At 34.5% G+C, this 19714-nt stretch overlaps 1 protein-coding gene across 1 annotated transcript in view; it reads left to right on the top strand.

The window, feature by feature from the left end:
* The window catches only part of LOC110007001 (uncharacterized), a 78174-nt gene that overhangs the window by 56714 nt on the left and 1746 nt on the right, over positions 1–19714 (top strand). The window contains exon 5 of the mRNA XM_088858463.1: positions 17497–17604. Within this exon, the coding sequence (XP_088714589.1) occupies positions 17497–17604 (108 nt within the window). The remainder of the gene's footprint in view (positions 1–17496; positions 17605–19714) is intronic.

Genomic DNA, 19714 nt, shown 5'->3' on the forward strand with positions numbered 1-19714 from the left:
GTCAGTATGGTTGCCGAATCTATGTGACCTCTTATGACAGATTTCAGAAAATGAGTATTCTTAATTTTGGATGTCGGTTGTGTAAGGCTCGAATCTCTTTTCTAGTTGAAGAACAAACTCCAATCTTGACAACGAAATCAAGGTAATCATATAATTACTTTGGCAAATTCTTGATCCATGCAAATACATTTTACTAGGGGATCAAGTGTGTCCTTGCACACAAGTATGTAGGCATGGCATTACCATGGTTGAGCATGTTTAATTCTAATATAAGGATGTAAATCCGCCTTGATTTCTGTAAAATTAAATCTAAACTATCTGGAATTGAGAAAAATAATGAAGATGAAAGGTTCTTTGAAATTTTGAACCCGGGGATTGAGCTTTTGAAATAAAAGAAAATGAAAATCCTGATCTTTTAAACAAGAATCAATTCAAATTGCTCATTATAGACTTGTGACTTTTTGTTGATGATTTAACTAGGTTTACATAGATTCATATAATTGAACAATAATAGCTGTTTTTTTCTTCCTAATTTGAGTTATTTTTAAAGTCTCACAATGATGGGAGCAATGAATCAACAATTTTCGTACCCTTAACCTCTATCCTTGTATGGGTTGATGAGTTCATCTACCGACTCATAACTGGGTTTGCTCTGTCGATGATGTCTCCTAGTGGTGTTCCATTCCATTAAGGACTAAAGTGTTTCCAATGGGCATCTCTGTTATTAATTGACTTCCATCTGATGTTCGTGTTTATTGTTTATCTCTTCCCCATATCATCTTCTCAGCAGTTCATTTTATTTAACTCATATTAGAGTTTTTGAATGCATGTCATCTCTTAGTGTATTACCTCTGGGCTCTGGCGAGACATGTTTCTTTGTCACTTGTGCTTCAAGGGTGCAATATCTGGCCATGATACCTTAGTAACTTATTGTCTTATCTTCCAACACCTCTTTTTCATATTCTACACCTTAGAAATCCCTTCATATCTCTCTCTCTGTACCCAGGGCATATTTCTCTTGGAAGCTCTCTTTCTTCATATTTAACTCCTCTTTTTTATTTTCAACATCTGATTTCTTTATGAAATATAATTAGATGTTTTGGACATATACCTAAAACTTTTATGCCGATGATCTTTTTTGTAAATTTAAAATAATTATACCTGCTTATAAAATTTTCCGTCCCCTCTATAAAGAAATAGTTAATGCGCAACCTGTCAAGGTATATGTATTTTAGTTCTTTAAATATTTATAAGCTTCCCTTCAGAAACTTTTTGTGAAATTTAACTTTAAAATTTTAAAAATACACACAATAGCCAGTGCTGATTGTGCGTTCATTGTAGAGTAACATGCCATGGAAGAGCAAGAATCAATTGGTTTGTTGCATCTTGTGTTGAAGTGGATTACCTTCTTTTTTTTTGTCCTGTCAAATGGTTGTCTAAGTATGTCACTTCATTTAACTATCTTGGCATCCGGTGACTAGGAAATGTCATTCACATAGCTGCAACTCTAATTGTTTATGAAGGACCAAAAGTGTTCTGGGGGTAAATGGTGGCTTTGTGACTTGTACAAGTGTTCATCATCTTTGGGAATGATTGGCATCAACAGCTCGATGGAAGTGTGCCTAATTTTCGTGTGGTGCCTTTCCTCCTTCGGATAGCATTTTTCATAATTTTTGTGTGGTGCCTTTTCTTTTAATATATCATTTAATAAGTTCAATATATTTTCATACGGTTTATTTTGTGTCTCAACTGTAATATGAAGTGTGCCTAATTTTCCTCTGTCCCATACTTTGAATTGCTAAGTGTAAAATTTGAACGAGAGGGATACCTGGAAATTCTGCTACTTTGATGTTGGGGCATGATTAAATACTTCTGACAATTGTTGACCATTTGACATAAGCCTGTATTTTATTTACGGTTTTCGTCAAAAAGACTCTTGTGCTTGATAAATAGTAATGAGTTCGTGCCTTACTCTATGCAAATTGGTTTTCCTTTTTATTGACCGAGGGCATTTATTGTTACTATTGCTATCATAGATGAATTCTTTTCAACGTTCTCTATTGGAAAGGGAATTGGTTATAGGATTAGATTATATTTTTTTGTTACTTAGATTCTTTTTTCTCCAATTTCTTACAACTCTTGACAGTTCTCATAGAGCTTGTCTGTGCAACAGGGAAAAGTACCAATGGGTTCAATGTGACAATTGTGCCAAATGGCGCAAATTGCCTATGGATGTTCTAGTTCCTCCAAGATGGTCCTGTGCTGATAATTCATGGGATCCCAAGAGGTACATTGTCCAAGCTTTGTGTATTTCTCAAATTTCAGAACTGGGGTATCAAGTTTTGGCTGAATTTCATCTTAAAGTATCAAACTAATACCACTGATTAGGGCAAAATGAAATCTATTTGAGAAACAATTTTAAGATGTTTCAAATTTAAGAGAATGGCATCATTTTATTCCTGAAACTTCATTCAAAATTTGGCCAACCTCTGTCATACATATATAAATATAATTTTCCTTGCAAGGTGCGAATCCTGAGTATTCTCGGAGGGGGAGTGGAAGACTGAAGGGTATTGACCTTAAGTGCCAGCCTGAGAGGGAGGATGTGAAATCGGACGATTGAAGATGTGTCATTGGGCACAATGTTTAAAATATAAATTTTTGAAGATGTGTCATTGGGCACAATATTTAAAATATAAATTCTTGAATGTTGTGACACATTTCAATCTGTTAGATTTTGCATCTAATGGTTAAAACTAATTGTGATCTTTTTGTATTCAAAATAAGTGATCTTATAGACTATACAATCCTTATATTAAATCGGTTCTTTTTTAGTGTCTTGTTATTCGGTTCTTTTTGAGTGTTTTGTTAATCGGTTCTTTTTGAGTGTTTTGTCAATAATCGATGTTCCGTTGTTGATGGCACCTTCAGCGGTCAATAAAAGACACTTGAAGCTCATTCATTTTGGGTACGAGTATTAGTTATGGGGAGGTTTCTATAAACCTTATACTGTATAAATAAGACGTACGTCTAAAATTTATCAAAAGATGTAGTGTCCATGTTGAAAACTTTATGATAGCTTGAAAATAAATGTTTAGCTTTAAATATAAAATTTAAAATTTTAAAAATAGTGCAGCTCAAGCAGCTCTATAAACATTTGAAAATCTTGAAAATAGATGTTCCAGATTACAAGATGTTTTGATTTTAGGGTGTAGTTTACATAAGGTTGCAATCTTAAACAATCCAATTTAGGCACACCTCTAAATTTTTTCATAAATGTAATTTTGATATCAAAAATTTTAGGATGGTTTGAGAATCTATTTTTATCTCTAATTATAAAATTTTAAACTTTAAAAATGGTTCAAATCAAGTAGATCTATAAACACATGAAAGCTTGAAAATGGATGGTCCAAATAATATGTTGCTAGATAAACTATTTCAGGGACTCAAAATCTTTTTTTTTAAGGTCCCCAGGGACTATGATGAATTCCTTGGGAAAGGTACACCTTCTACCTACGTGGCCGTAATGCAGGCGACTGAGCTATCTTTTCTTTCCATCCATATCTTTGTAAAGGCAAGAGAAAGATCCCGTTGGAGGCCTCTCTCTCTCTCTGTTCCGTCTTCAAAGTAGCTGGTTGGGATTTCTCGGCGGTTCTCAGCATTTGTTGGGGTAAAGTGTGGAGTTTGTTGTTGGTGATTTCAGTGATTCTGAAGTTATATCCTCTTCCAGCTAGACATGCTGCGATTTGAGGTCAAGCCTCTCATCCTAAGCCCCGATTCGATCCTTTGATGGTCGATCCACTTGCTATTGTGGTTATTGACTAAGATATCGAACCTCTAAAAGTGCTCAATTAAGAGGTGCATTACCCCTTGGAAGTGGAGGCAGGTGGCCCTATCTACCCTTTGTTGGCAATGGTTGAGGGGCAGTAAGGGAACCGATAGCCTTGGTTGCTCAGCCGTCACATCTGTCCCTTCTTGCCTACTTCGCTATGTATGCTAGTGAGGACTTAGGGGAGATGGATTATTATGAGAGTAGAGCAAATATTGAAGTAGGGGATTCAAGGAACATAGAGAAGGGGCCTTCTGAAAATGTTAAGGAGGATGATGATATTGGAAAAGTTTCGGCTATGTTTGAAGACATGGGGGCTGACTTTAATGTCCATATTGGGATTGTCTTGGAGGAGATGGAGGCCAAGAAAAAACAGTAGAAACTGCAGAAGACGAAGGAGGATTCTAAGCTTGAAGAAGAAGGTGGCATTGACTCCTGCTAAGAAAATGAAGTCTTCGAAGAAGGCCAAAGGCTCTGTGACGCCTTCTCGATCCTCTGCTCGGCTTGCAGCAAGTTTTGGTGCTGGTGAGACAAATCATTTTCAAGCTTTGAGGTTGTTGGAGACATAATTCGTGAGTCTGAGCATTGAGCAATCGGCTTCTAAATGGATCTCTGATGCGGAGAATGCTACTTTGTAGGAAGCTCTGATGCTAGAGGAGGTTTATTGTGGACCGTGTGTGGAGGGTCCAAGTTCTGCTTCTAACCCTCCCACGCCCCCCCCTCTTTAATGAATTTTATTTCTTGGAATGTTAGGGGATTGAGCGATCCTAAGCATAAAAGGGACATCCTCTTTTTAGTTATGAAATATAAACCTGTCATTTTGGTTCTTCAAGAGATTAAACTTTTCAGCCTTGATGTTTCGGGTGTGAGGGAAGTTTGAGGATTGGGTTCTGTTAACTTTTTGGGGGATTGACTCTATTGGAGCTTCTGGGGTCTTTGGATTTTGTGGGATCCTCAAGTTTTGCAAAGTTTTTATTATGGTGTCAGGGACATTTTTTTTTGGTACGGTTTCATAGTCCTTCGATGGATTTTTCATGGGGTATAGTCAATGAGTATGGTCCTACTTTACATGCTTTTAAAGAGTTCTTTATTAATGATCTGACATATGTTTTGAATGACTTTTATTTTCTTGTCTCCAAAGCCTTTTAAGATGGAGATTGGGTGGCTGGAAGAGAAAGAAGTTTTATATCTGATTCAAAGTACTTGGAAAAATGCCACTTCAGTTGGTTCTCTAGATTTTCAGATGCATAAGAAACTGATTAGTATCAAATATAAGCTTATTTCGTGGAAGAGGGAGAATAGATTTCACATTAAAAATAAGAGTGTTGAGGTTTTGTTTGAGATTAAAACTTTGGATTTATCTATTCAACATGAAGGAGTTTTATCTGAATTGCTAAAAGTAGAAAGAGCTAATAAGATGGGGACCCTCAATGAGTTACGTAGTGTGGATAAGATATATTAAAGACAAAGGTTGAGAACGAAATGAGTTAAGGAAGAAGATATAAACACTAAATATTTCCACGCCATTGCTAGCTCGCATAGTAGGATTAATGATGTCTCAGGTCTGGTGATTCAAGAGGTTGATCAGGATGATGTGATGACAATGGGAGAAGCTGTGGTTAACCATTTTAAAAAGGCTTTTACTTCTGAAGTGCACTTCACACCGAAGTTTGATCGAGTTCTATTTTCGGGTTTGTCTCACAATTTTGCTTCTTCGCTTGAGAGAGAGGTGTTGATGGAAGAGCTACAGGAAACGGTCTTTGCATTGCCAGAGGGACAAACCTCCAGGCCCGGAAGGTTTCCCTTTGATCATTTTTCAAAAATTTTAGAATCTGATGAATGGGGAGTTGTTTGAGATGGTTAAAGGTTTTTATGATTCGAGGGGAACTCTTTAAAGGGTGAATTCTACTTATATAGCACTTATTCTTAAAAAGTCTGTTATTTTGGAATTATCATACATTCAACCTATTAGTTTGCTTACACCTTTACAAAAGGTCAATGGCACACTTGACTCTCCATTGTCCCTTTTCTTCTAGAATATGGGACCATTTCTGTTCATTTTTGGGGCCAGACGATGCCTCAAGAGTTTGCAGGGGTTATCTTGGAGATGTCAATGCCTTATTTACCCAAGATTGAGACTGTTATTTGGAAGATTCTGCGTGGCTTAGTCCCTTGGGAGATCTGGAAAGAAAAGAATAAACGTACCTTTGATGGTGTCTACCTTTCCGTTGCACGAGTTTTAGACAAAAGCATCTATTCATTGTAGCCTATTTTTGGTGTTTTCAAGTAAGGCAAAAACGTTTTGAAAGTGGATGTGATCACGAACCATCCAAATTTAATTTATGGGGGTGGTTAAAAGTAGATCAGTGAGTTTTTGGACTCCATTTCAACAAAGGGGTTTTGAAACTTAACTTTGATGGGAGTTCGTTGGGGAATCCGAGCCTGGCAGGTGTTGGGGGAGTTGGGCGTGATTTCCATGCAGGTCCGGTAGGGGAAGCTACAACAAATCATGTTGAATTGGTTGCCCTTCATCAGGGTCTCAAGATTTTGCAAAGTAAAAATTTGGGCTTGTCTTGGCTAGTAGAGCGAGATTATCTGAATGTTATTCAGTGGTGCAAGGACGAGCCGAGGGTACTTTGGAAGATAGTCCCAATTTGGTCGTAGGTGTTGGATATTGTTATTGATTTGTCCATTTCTTTTTGCGACATTTATAGGGAGGCTACGTTTATAGGGACGCTAATTCTCTAGCTGACTCTTTTGCTAAATTTGGTTATTCTATTCTCTTTTGACTTATGATGAAGTAATCCCATTTGAGTAATTTGCAATAAAGGTCGGTAACATTTGTCAAAAACATAAATAAAATAATAACAAGGCCCCATAGTTTTCAGGGGTACTCTGGATATTTTTTGTGTGAGAAATACTCTTTTATTATTTTTATCATGTGCGCTCCGGTTAGGTGTGCACGCTACAAAATTCATTGGAAAAAGATTTATAACATAATAAAAAAAAAAGTATCAGCGCCATTGAGTTGAGTTTTGATGCTTAAAAGCTGACTTTTGACATTGTGATTAAAGCCGTTTTAGCTGTCTATTCAGACGACACTAAAAACACCAGGGTTCACATATGTGGGGATATTACATGTAAAGTTGGGGGTGGCAACGGGTTGGGTTGGGTCAGGGTCCGGCCGGACCTAGACCACAACTTGAAAAAATATTATGGGACTTGAACCGCGACCCATACCCAACCGGTCCAGTAGTTACTGGAGTCGGGCCCAGACCCAAAAATATAATGTGGAACCTAGACTTAGACCCAGAGCCGACCGAACCCGATAAAAAAAACATAATACTTATATACTTAAATATATTTAAACGTATTTAATGAAATTTGTTAAATATATACGTACCTTATTTAAAAGAAAAAATGTATATAGGTGCAGAGCTCTAAACAATCAAATTAGGGCGCACCTCAAAAATTTCACTAGAAGAGGTTGTTTTGATGCCCAAATATCTTCAAATTGATCATGTTGACATCAAGATGTATGGACATGAGAAAAAAAATTTATTTCAAGTTTTGAAAATAGTGCATCTTGTAATGCATTTTTGGATCGTCAATTATCAAGATTTTGAGATGGAAGAGTGGCAAGACAAGAAGGTATAGAATCTGAAATGAATCAATTCGGAAAAGTTTAGGTGGGTTGGCCATTTGTGGCGTCGACCCAGTACAATACCTGTGAAGAGGTGCAAGTTAATTCCAGTGGAAGGATTGAAAGGGCAAAGGGTAGGGCCAAAAGGATGTGGTTGGAAGTAGTATGAAAAGATATGGGGACTTATAGTCTCACTGAGGGTATGTCATTAAAGCAGAATGGCGGCCTAGGATTTGTATAGCTGTCCCCAATTAATTGGAAAAAAGTTATGATAATGATGATGATGATTATGAATTATCAAGATTTTCAAGTTTTCAAAGATCTGCTTGATCTACATTATTTTTGAAGCTTTAAAATTTATAATTATATATGAAAATATATTTTAAGGCTACAACAAGGATTTCCAATATTTATACCACATTTGTCGACACTATTTGAATGTGCTATTACTATGGGTGTTTAGAGCCTTGGCCTTATATAAACCGTACCCTTATTTAAAAAATTTAACTAAAAATATATAGCTATATTTATTTGAATATTCTTCAAATATTATATATTAAGCATTATTTGAATATAAATACTATTCAAGTCGGGTCCGGGTTTGAGTCCATTGGGTCGGGTTTACATGGAGCTAGGTCCATACCTGAATTGTGGTCGGGTCCAATATTTAGACCCAAACCCGACCTGCCAGGTCCAATTTTTAGACCCATACTCGAACTTGGGTCACGTCTACCCATTGGGTCCCATGTCACGTCCGGGTCCATTGCCACCCTATAAAGTTTGCTCTTATATTTAAATAAGAACAGAGTTTATATAGAGCCGAGGCTCTAAACAATCAAATCAAAGTGCACCTCAAAACTTTCAGTAGAAAAGGCCATTTTGACTCTCAATATCTTCAAATTGATCTTCTTGACTCAATACTCATGGACATTAGAAAAAAAAAAAAAGGATTTCAAGTTTTGGAAATAGTGCATCTTGAAACGTATTTTTGGACACTCAATTTTCAAGATTTTCAAGTTTTTATAGATCTGCTTGATCTACACTATTTATGAAGCTTTAAGTTTTATAATTTCTCTAGGCTATCACATAGATCTTCATAAAGCTTTAAGTTTTCTAACTTGTAAATTTATAAAACTTAAAGCTTCACAAAAATTTCTAGTATTGAAACCAAATTTTAAGGTGCGCTTTACTTTGATTGTTTAGAGCCTCGGCTCTATACAAACTGCACCCTTTAAATAATTCTCCATGTAACTAATATTATTAGTGCGGTTTGTATATAGCCTAGGCTCTAAACAATTAAATTAGAGCCTACCTTCAAATAGTGTTGAGAAATGTTTTAATACTGGCAATCTTTGTGATAGCCTTAAAATATATTTTTGTCTTTATTTATAAAGTCAAAAGCTTCAAAAATAGTGTAGATTGACAGATCTATAAAAACTTGAAAATCTTGAAAATAACGGTTCAAAAATGCGTTATAAAATACACCATTTCTAAAACTTGAAATCCATGTTTTTCTCATGCCCATGCATCTTGATGTTGAGATGATCAATTTGAAGATATTTGGAAAATTTTTGAGGTAGGCTGTAATTTGATTGTTCAGAGCCTCCTCTCTATATAAAATTTTCCCTATTGTTATTAATTTCAATTGATTGCTAGATTTGATGCCCGCATTCGTTTTTCCATCTGTTCCTTGTTTTCTTCCTCCTTGTGTTTATCCATTTCGTAAATCCTGTGTGTGTTGGTTTAAATTGGTACTATTGGGATTTTGGGCAGCCCTGTCTCGTTTCTAACTCTATATCTGCACGCTTAATTTTCTCTTAATACTATACGGATCAATGATATTTTTTTTCTCCATTCTTTTTTTTTTTTTTTCAATATTTAGAAAGAAAGATATTTTTCAATATTAAAAGAGAGAGAGAGTTTTGAGGAGAAACACAAGAGAAGAGAGAAGGGGGTTTAGAAAGAATAAAAAAAAAGAACGTCTTCGATATCTTTTGAACTTTTGGTTGGGCTAAAAAGATGGGTCAAAAGGGTAAAATTTTATCCAAAGAAATGAAACCTAAAAAAGTATATATAAAGAGATATTTTTACGAAATAAAAATAACAAAAAATGATGAATTTTCAAGTTCCCAAGGTTGGAGATATGATACTCGGGGAACTTGAAATAAAAGGGGCTAGCAAGCGGCCAGTATTGGCATAACTTTGAGCAAAATATATAGGTCAAACTGTACTAGTGGGAGAAAAACTGTAGAAAAAGACGGATGTCACAATACCGAAACAATCCGCTTCTCAATTAGTATCATATGGTCACACAAGCCTAAGACTCACAACGAAAGAAGAAAAAAAACGGAAATGATGTGGAATAAAAACTAATCTTTCATTCAAAGATGAAACATGGGGTACACAAATGCATTACAATCTCAACATATAAGATTAATTGTAACACATGTAACCCAAAGGTACACAAAGGCATTACAATCTTAAAACCCAACATTAACTTTCAACATGTAACCCAATTTTCTCACCAAACACCTCTCTTTAAATAGAAAGTTTTTACAACCATTATCTCTTACAATAACTATCCACTTGCAATAATAACTACTAATTTTACAACTTCCTACTATACAAACTTACACGTGGAACCTTACTACATCACTATTGATGAAATAATATAAAAATTAATATATTTTTTAAAAAATACACATTAACATTTTTTTAAAAAAAAACCTGATCCACACGTTCTTTCGCTCATGTTATTCAATTAAAAGGATATTTTGGATATTGCAGGATGTAAAGAGGACGTCCTTGGCCTGCATTGATGGGAAGCCGGCATGCCGCCATTTTTCATTTGTTCTTCCTCCCCATCCAAATGTCTCGTTTTCACTCACCCTTTATTTTCTCCATACCTTTCTGCATTTTCATCTCTTGCTTCAAATCCCATGATCCAAAGAATTTTCAGGTTTAATTCCCCTTCTGTTCCAAATTTTGATAATTCGCAGCCATGAAGAAAGATAGCAATGGAGAATCAGTGCAGCCTCTGCAAAGACAGACCTCCAAAAGCCGAGAATGGAGCTCTGTTTCCTCTCCGAACCGCTTCCTCTCCCCTACTCATCGTAAATCTCCGGATACAAGAACGAACAAAAATTCGGAAGAGTTAGTTCTAATTCGAGGCCCATGGCCTTCTGCAATGTCCTCTTCCTCTTCCTCTTCCTCTTCGTCACTTTCTCAGTCATCAACTTTCACTTCTTCTCTCTCAACAAACTCAAGCTCTTCTTCTTCTCTCTCTTCGTTCTCATCAATTCTGAGCGCCAGAAGAGAATCTGGCACTGTAGCCGATCACCTCGGAAACGAGAGACTAATGGATCTCATCGATAAGAGAGAGAGAAGACACTCAAAATCACACAAGCAGAGAACCTTATGAGGCAAAAAAGTTGTTCAGAAACCAGAGTACTTTCAAAGGCCTCTTTCTCTCTCAAAGAGAACAGACCAATGGGTGGATCAATGAGATACACAGACCCTAACTCTAATTCCAGCCAATTTCCGATACCTGGCCGCCTATCAATCGATGCAAGAACCCTTAATTTCTCATCAAGAAATTGGTCAGACAACGAGGATCGTTCGGTCGGGCCTGATTCAGATGGAAGTGGGAGCATCGATCTCAGCAGTAAGTCATCCACTTCTGCTCCGGCATCTAGATTTGGCCAGAAAAAAGCCCGGTAACAAGATTCCTGACAGATTTTGGCGAGAAATTTCGCCAGGATCTGGCAAGAAGGTGGGAGGTTCACAGTGGGCGTTGTCACCAGGCCGAGGTGGGCACATGGGCTTGAGGCCACCGAGCCCACCAAGGCCTGTTAAGACTAAGGGGGTGAGTGGTTTTTTGAATATGGGTTTGGAGTAATTGAAGGGGAGGAGGAGTAATTTGGGGAATGGCAATGGTAAGGGTGATGGGGTTGTGTTGCTAATGGATGAGGCAGGGCAAGAGTTGAGGGTTTTGAACAACAGGTTGCTTCAATGGAGATTTTTGAATGCCAAGGCCCAGTTTTTGGCAGAGAAAAAGGCCACATTTGCCCAGGTAACTTTTCTTTTTCCATTTCAGAGAGAGATGGATAGATTTGATTTTATTAATCCATTCACTACAGTTATTTGATTCATCATCGTTCAATTAATAAAGAAAAAATATATAAAGAGACTATATTTTTAGAGATCACAATCATTATGGTCTTTTGATTTTTAATCGGGTTCAATTTTGTTTTTAAATTTCGTGACACATTCCAAGCTATATAACTTAACATCTAATGATTAAGAGTAACCATAACCTCTTTGTCAAAAAGATAAATGGCCTCACAGTGTACAATCCTATTAATAAATAAGAAGCAACAAAACTAGGACCATAAATTCAATAAGATTATTCATTTTTGGCATAATAAGGTCACAATAAATATGATTGGTTGAAATGTGCTATAAAAATTGAGAAATTTAATTTCAGTGCTCAATCAATAATATATCACCACCACCCGATCTCTTGGTTAGCATTTAATAATAATTATGACTTCTTTATACCAAAAATAAAAATAAATTTCTTATATATATTTCCAATAAAGTCCGGCTTACCGTGCCATACTTCTATGGTCATATGGATGTAAACATACTTCCTCATTCAACGAAAACGTCACATCCGTATTGGTTTTTAAACTGTAATAGCAAAAGAGCTCCAAAATAGGCTGTTATTACACCTAAGGATGGCCCCCCATTTTTTTTTGTTTTTTTGACAAATTTGCCTTGGTTAGATGTTTCTAATATTGAATCAATCTCAATTTTTGAATGTTTAAGTCGGTCGGATGTTTCTAACATTGTACTGCATTTAAGGCTCATTTTATGAAGGTTTAAGGCAGTATGTTGTTTCTAATATCGGACCACATTTGGATCTTATTTTTTAAAGGTGCAAGGTGGTCCAATAATTCTAATTTTGAAGGTTTAAAGCGGTCGGACATTTCTAATATCCAAATGGAGCAAACTTAAACAAAAAAAAAATTGAAAAATAAGGGTGGAGAACAAGTACGTCCACATAAATATCGCATATTTTTGAATAACATGTAGTAGCGATCAAATAAAATGATACGTAGGTTATTTTCCCAAACAAGAAAAGAGGGACAAAATAAGAGGAAAGCCTATTTGTCTTGACAACTAAATTAAATTTCTCCATGCCATGCCTAAGTGGGAATTTATTAAATATTTTTGCAACTCATTTTGTCTTCATCGCATTTTGAATCTTACTTGTGTAGAGAACCCCACAAAATGGCGACTAAACAAATATATTAGCGGCAGAAAAACTTGTTTTTCAAATACCATAGATTGGTATTTTATATATCTATATATATATATATATATATATATATTATAAAACGTCTATAGGTGAATATAAACAGTGATTTCGTTTACCCTCATTACCATCCAAACTTAATCGTATGGTTATAATTTTTCAGTAGTTTTTTATTTTTAAATTTATTTTTACTAATCATAATGATCTGAAATTTGGAACGTATATACATCTTAGTGAGGCTCACCTAATAAAAATATGAAAAAAATAATTCGTAAATATAAATGAACCAAAATACCCCAATAAATTTTTGGAGGTATATTGGTTAATTTATATTTTATGAATTATTATTTTTTCATATTTTTATTAGGTGCGCCTTAATAAGATGTACACATGTTTCAAATTTCAAGTATCTTGGATTTGTAGAAAAAAAATTAAAACTAAAATAGTGATTTCGCCTACACTCATCATATCCAAACTTCATCGTACGGTTACAGTTGTCCGATAGTGTTTCATTTTTCATTTTTTTTACTAATTAGAATGATCTGAAATTTGGAGTGTGTATATTTATAGGAAGACACTACAAAGAACCTATAGGTGAAAATGAACAGTGATTTTGCATACCTTCATCACCATCCAAACTTCATCGTACTGTTATAGTTGTCCGGTAGTGTTTCAATTTTCATTTTTTTTACTAATCAGAATGATATAAAATTTAGAGCATGTGTACATCTTAGTACACTTAAAAAAATATGAAAAATATAATTCTCAAAATATAAATTGACCAAAATACCCCCGTAAATTTTAAGGGGCATTTTGGTCAATTTATAGTTTACCAATTATTATTTTTCATATTTTTATTAGGTGCACCTCACTAAGATGTACACATGTTCCAAATTTCGAGTTATTTGGATTTGTAAAAAAAAAAAGAAAATTGAAACACTACCAGACAACTATGACTATGCGATGAAGTTTGGATAGGCAAATTTACTGTTCATTTTCGCCTATAGGCGTTGAGAAGAGTTTTCCATATATATATATATATATATATATATATATATATATATATATATATATATATATATATATATATATATATATATAACAATGATCCTTTAGGACCCTCCCCCACCCATGTGTGTAGGACCCTAAAGGATTACCATTAAATTTGACACGGATTGCTAAAAAAGTTATCACATAGGTGTAAGACTTGAGTTTTTTAGATATCCGTTCCAAGTTTAATGGGTGATTCTTTGGGGTCCAACACACATGAGTGGGAGAGGGTCCTATAGGATCACTTCTCATATCTCTCTCTCGATATATATATATATATATATATATATATATATATATATATATATATATATATATATATATATATATATATATATATATATATATATATATATATATATATATATATATATATATATATATATATAGGCAGCCACTACTGTACGCCCATACGCGAATGGCCTAGATTGAATCTTGGCCATTCTGTGGCCAAACTTACGCTCACGGATGTCCTATAGTGTTTGAGTTTTAATTTGTTTTCTACAAATCCAAATCACTTGAAATATTAGGTGTGTGTTCTTCTCATCACTTGAAATTATATATATATATATATAAGGAGATCAAAATCATTCTTCATTGTCAAAAGTAATAGGGTGGGTGGGGATGTGTCATTGATTGGTTACAAAATCCAAAATAAAATTTCTCGAATGTAATAAACACTTATATCCCTTAGATTTCACATCCAATGGCTAAGAGTGACTGTGACATCCTTGTACTAAAAATGAATGATCTTATAGGATACAATCCCATACTTATAAACCCGCCCCAAGTTTGTGTTACGTTATTGTGGAAATTATAGTCATTGTGTAGTGTTTTAAACCTCAAAAATAAGTTTTGGATAGCCCATGCACTGTGTCGATCTGAATAGACAATTTGGATTGGATGTGTATACTGGAAGACAATTTTCTTTTGATATAAGGAGGTCACTACTATTGTTGATTGTTAAACATGACAATAGGTGGTTGGAGATATGTCAATGACTGACAAAAAATTCAAAATAAAATATCTCAAAAATCTGTGGATTTCACATCCAATGGCTAAGAATGATTATTACCTCTGTATACCAAAACTGAATGGTCTTATAGTATATAATTCCTTGCAGTAAAGCATATGCTACTTGTTACTATTCATTTTACCCTAGAGTGATTTGTCCACCTATCATAATCAAAATTTTGGAAATTTATGCACAGACATATTTAAATATGCAACACTAGTCTTTGATTCATATCTTCAAAAATTTAACATTGAGGCCTTTCATTTTTAATTTTTAATTTTATTTTTCAGTCTTGCCCTCGGGGTTTGACGTTGTAAACATCAAACCATTTTATCTTATTTTTTATTTTTTCACTTTTTGGCATTTGTGTAGTTGGTTAAGATATCAGACTACCCGATTTCTAGAGCGGTCCATGTTTCAAACATTGGCCATGTACACCTTAAAAAAAAAGAAAAAGATAAGTATGTACTGGTCCGATGTATGGAACATAGGATAGCCCCATACAAAAGAACATATTAGATCATAGGGCGGTCCAAAATGTTTCAAACATTGGACCACCTCAAAAATTGAGCGATTTGATATCTTATCTATCAAGGATGCCCAACAAAGTTCAAAACATAAAAAGATAAAGTGGTTTGGTATTTGAAACATTGAACAGAGGGAAAAACTAGTAAAAAAAGAGGGACCTTGTCATGAACTTTCCAAAAATATGAACCATAAGGTTATTTAAAAAAGAGTGGTTTGTACAAGGTGCCCACCTTATTCTATACAAGTAAGCTACACCTCAAAACTTTGTTGGAAGATGTAGTTTGGGGCCAAATTCGTTCATGATGGCTTAAAAATACAAGTTCAACCCTAATTATGAAAAGTAAAATCTTAAAAGTTTTGCAGATAAATAAATATGTAAACACATGAAAATCTTGAAAATAGACAGTTCAGATAACTTGTTACAAGATGAATTAAAGTAAATATGTAAACACATGAAAATATTGAAAATAGACAATTCAGATAACTTGTTACAAGATGAACTACTTTAAATACTTGATTTTTTGTTTTTCTCCCCTTTTTTCATATCTATTCATTTGAAGGTTGAGATGATCAATTAGAAGTAGTGTTAGAAAAACCGGTCGATCGAAATTGGCCAGTTGCTGGGTTCTAATTTTGAGTGGTTCTAATTTTGAGCGGTTTTGGTGAACAATTGGGGTGAATCTTTGTTCGAATATTTGTTCGTTCGAATCCCACCGCCAACGTTTTTTGTTTAACATTACACTCCCACCGAAATCGAGTTCCTTTCTTAATAATCACCTCTGCGGTTTTGGTTAACAATTGGTGAATCTTTTGTTCGAATCCCACCGCCGACGTTTTTTGTTTAGTTCACTTTGTTCGTTCAAAAACATTACCCGCCCACCGGAATCGAGTTCTTTTCTTAGTAATCACCTCTTTGCCTTTCGGAATCGAAATTTGAACCTCATATAAGAGGTTCTTTAATTATAGACCCAATAACCAATACGAAATTTATTCTTTACATTATTCACTTTTACCATTGGGTCAAGTGGCTTTGTTCTTCAACGCCATTGGACAAATCAGCGGATCTCTTTACCAAATAGCCTACCCGAGGGCAGACCCGCCTTCCGAACAATCACATATGGCTTTGAGCCACCAGTTTCGGTTTTTGAAATCCAAATTAAAGAAAGTTGCAGATAATCTTGGTCAAGATAAAGCCCTAGGGCCAAATGGCTTCGCTACCCCTCCTTTATGGTTGGATTCTACATCCCTAGAGCTTGGAACTTTGTACTCGAAGTGTGGAGTGGCAAATTAAAGGACTTTTATCTGATTGGCCTGCTTAATATTTCATACAAAATCCTTGCCAAGGTTATAGGTATGTCATGGCTTTGGTGATTCTAAGGTGTTTTTTTTGAGGGATCGTAAATTCTATGATCGTGCATTGGCAGCTCATGAGGTGTTCACTCCCGTCATAAATCCTTCACAAATTATGGTGGACTCCTAGAAACATGAGTAACTCTGGTGTCAAAAATCCTTAAGATGGCCCAAAAATCTATTTCGTACCTAACTATGACATTTATAGCCCTAAAAATGGTAAAGGCCGAGAAGATCTATGCACACTTAATTTTTTTGAAAATGGATGGTCTAGATAATATATTAGGATATGCAAGTCTAGATAATATTTTATGATATGCTATTTTAGGACTTGAGATCTTTTGTATTCGTACATCTCAATATCAAGATGATCAATTACAGATTTTTTTGACATCAGAAAAATCTTTTTCAGTGGATTTTTGAGGTGCAACTTACTTCCATAGTATAAACCTAGAACTTATATAATCTTTTTCTATATTAATATATCATTACTTTTTCTAAAAAAGAAAAAGGAAAGGAAAAATGTAACTTTTGCATTTTGGCCTTTTTGAATTGTCATCATTGGGCGTTCTTTTTTAATACCTTGGTTGTTGTTTGAGACTCCGAACATGTTCAGGAAATCTAACTTTTATGGGATTGGGGTACAATATGATTCATAGCATGAATAATTTAATAAATCTCAATAGCTCACTACACAATCTTCTTTATTTAAAAATCTAAAAAACAAATACGACGATGTAACTATAAATTTGGCCGAACAGGCCCAGAGGATGGCTTCTCTACTTCCAGAGCTTGCAAGGGTAGTGATAAAAGAGATGGCTCTTTTAGAGGAGACTCTTGAATTGCTAGCTGTTGTTGCCGATTTAGAGGTAAAACCTACTTCTCTCTCTCTCTATTTTTTGATTTCTCTGCCAAGTTATTTTTGTTCTTTTATTTTATTTCCCTCTTTACACCCTCCTTGATGCTGTACCTAAACGTTGAGCATGTGTATGGAGGGAGCACACTGTACATCTAATCGCTCGAGAAAGTTTGGAAATTTGTAAATTTTAGGAATGCCATATGATAGAGAAATTTGGATTTTCAGTACCTAAAGACTAGGATCTAATCATTAAAAAATTAGATGATAATGATAATAATAATAATAATAGGGAAATGTTTCTATACTTCCCCTACAATATAGAAGATAAATGATTCTCCTACCATCCAGCCGTCCAATTTTGTTCAAGAGATCCATTCACCATTTGATCTTAGAACTGACATCTTGAAGTATTTTATTTTTAGTTTTTTTTTATACAATTTGTATTAATATAAAATTTGGTACTGCTATGTTCTCATTGCGGTGCATCTATAAAAAATATTAAAAATATTGTTTTGATAAAATATAATGACCAAAATACCCCTTAAAGATTTCAGGGGTATCTTGGTTATTTTATTTTATTGAAAATATTGTTTTAATATTTTTTGCAAGTGCAAGTTTAATAGAGGATTGGACATAAAAAATTTGGTATCAAAATAGTTTATAGAAAAAATTTTTAAAATAAAATAGTGTAGAGATATGGCATTGTGAATGGGGCAATCTTAGCAACTCCATTTAGAATAGAAGATTGAACAAGGGGAAGTATATAAGTTTTATGCTGTAGGGAAAAAGTAAAAAGCTTGCCTATAATAATAATCATAATAACAACAAGAAAGATGACGATAACAACAATAATAATAAGAATAATAGCAGCAGCAATAATAGCTCTTCATCATCATCATTATCGTTATTATTATTGTTATTTATTTGTGCAAGATTGGTTCCTACAATAAGGTTGTCATATTTTGGGTCCTCAAAATACTCCTCGGGATTTTATCCAAGGGAGTGTATCTTGGATATCCTCTATCTAATTTGGGAAAGGAGCTTGGGTTGTGGTGTCCCACACCATAGTCACCATATTGTGGTTTTCATTTCCACTGACACCACTCCACTAAGACCATAAAAAAACTAATTTCTAAACCATTTGAAAAAAAAAAAATGAACACAAGAAAGAATAATTCACGTTTTCTTTCTCCAGATTGTGAATGTTGTGATGCAGATCCGAGCTTTTGTCATTAGTTCCATACCTTTGCCAAGGCCTAGGGAAATCTAATTTTCCCAACTTGCATTTTTTTTTGTATAGAACCCTAATCTAGTAGTAGCAAGAAGTTAATGTTCACATTTTAAGTAGTGTTACCTGGACACTGACACTGGTAATGGTATTTAGTACTTTTGTAGGTGTCTAGTATGTGGAGCCAAAAACTCAGTATCTTTTGGATACGGCAGGACAAGTAATACTAAATAAGATAATAATTATCATCATCCGAGCTTTATCTCAACTATTTGGGATTGATTATATGAATCATGTTCTGCAATTCTACTCTATTAAGGTCATAAATTTAGTTAGATCATAAGTCACTATATCTTTTCTCACTACTTCCATCCATATTCTTTTGAGCATTTTTCTTGCCTTTTTAGACATTAAATGTTGGAGTGGTAGACATTGACATCATATTTTAGTAGCCAAGATGTTGGTAGTTCAAGCCTGCTCGTACGTTTTTTGCGGTGTTTTATTCTGTAGAGGATAATTAGGTTTGTATATATAATATATTATCCAAATTGATTCATATAGAACCGTATTGCGGCCTTTTCCTTCTAGTGCTCCACCTCTAGGAGTATATTCTCCATTTATTCGCTAAGGTAAAATTTAATATAGAAGTAATTTTAAGACCCAAAATTTAGGCATAAAACATCTTCAACCCAAAATAATAATAATAATTGCACTCTCTATGCACTTTTCGAAAAGGAAAAAGTTTACATAAGGATGCTACCTTATAATGTAGAACTACAGATGGCCCTCAAAAATACATCGGAAAAGGTAGTTTTAATGTTGAAAAACCCTTTGATTGATCATCTCGACATCGAGATGTATGACTATGAAAAATAAAAAGATTTTAAGTCGC

The sequence above is a fragment of the Amborella trichopoda genome, chromosome 2 (assembly GCF_054954075.1).
Source record: "Amborella trichopoda isolate Santa Cruz 75 chromosome 2, AtrichopodaSantaCruz75HAP2 v2.0, whole genome shotgun sequence".
In the NCBI taxonomy this organism is placed as follows: domain Eukaryota; kingdom Viridiplantae; phylum Streptophyta; class Magnoliopsida; order Amborellales; family Amborellaceae; genus Amborella; species Amborella trichopoda.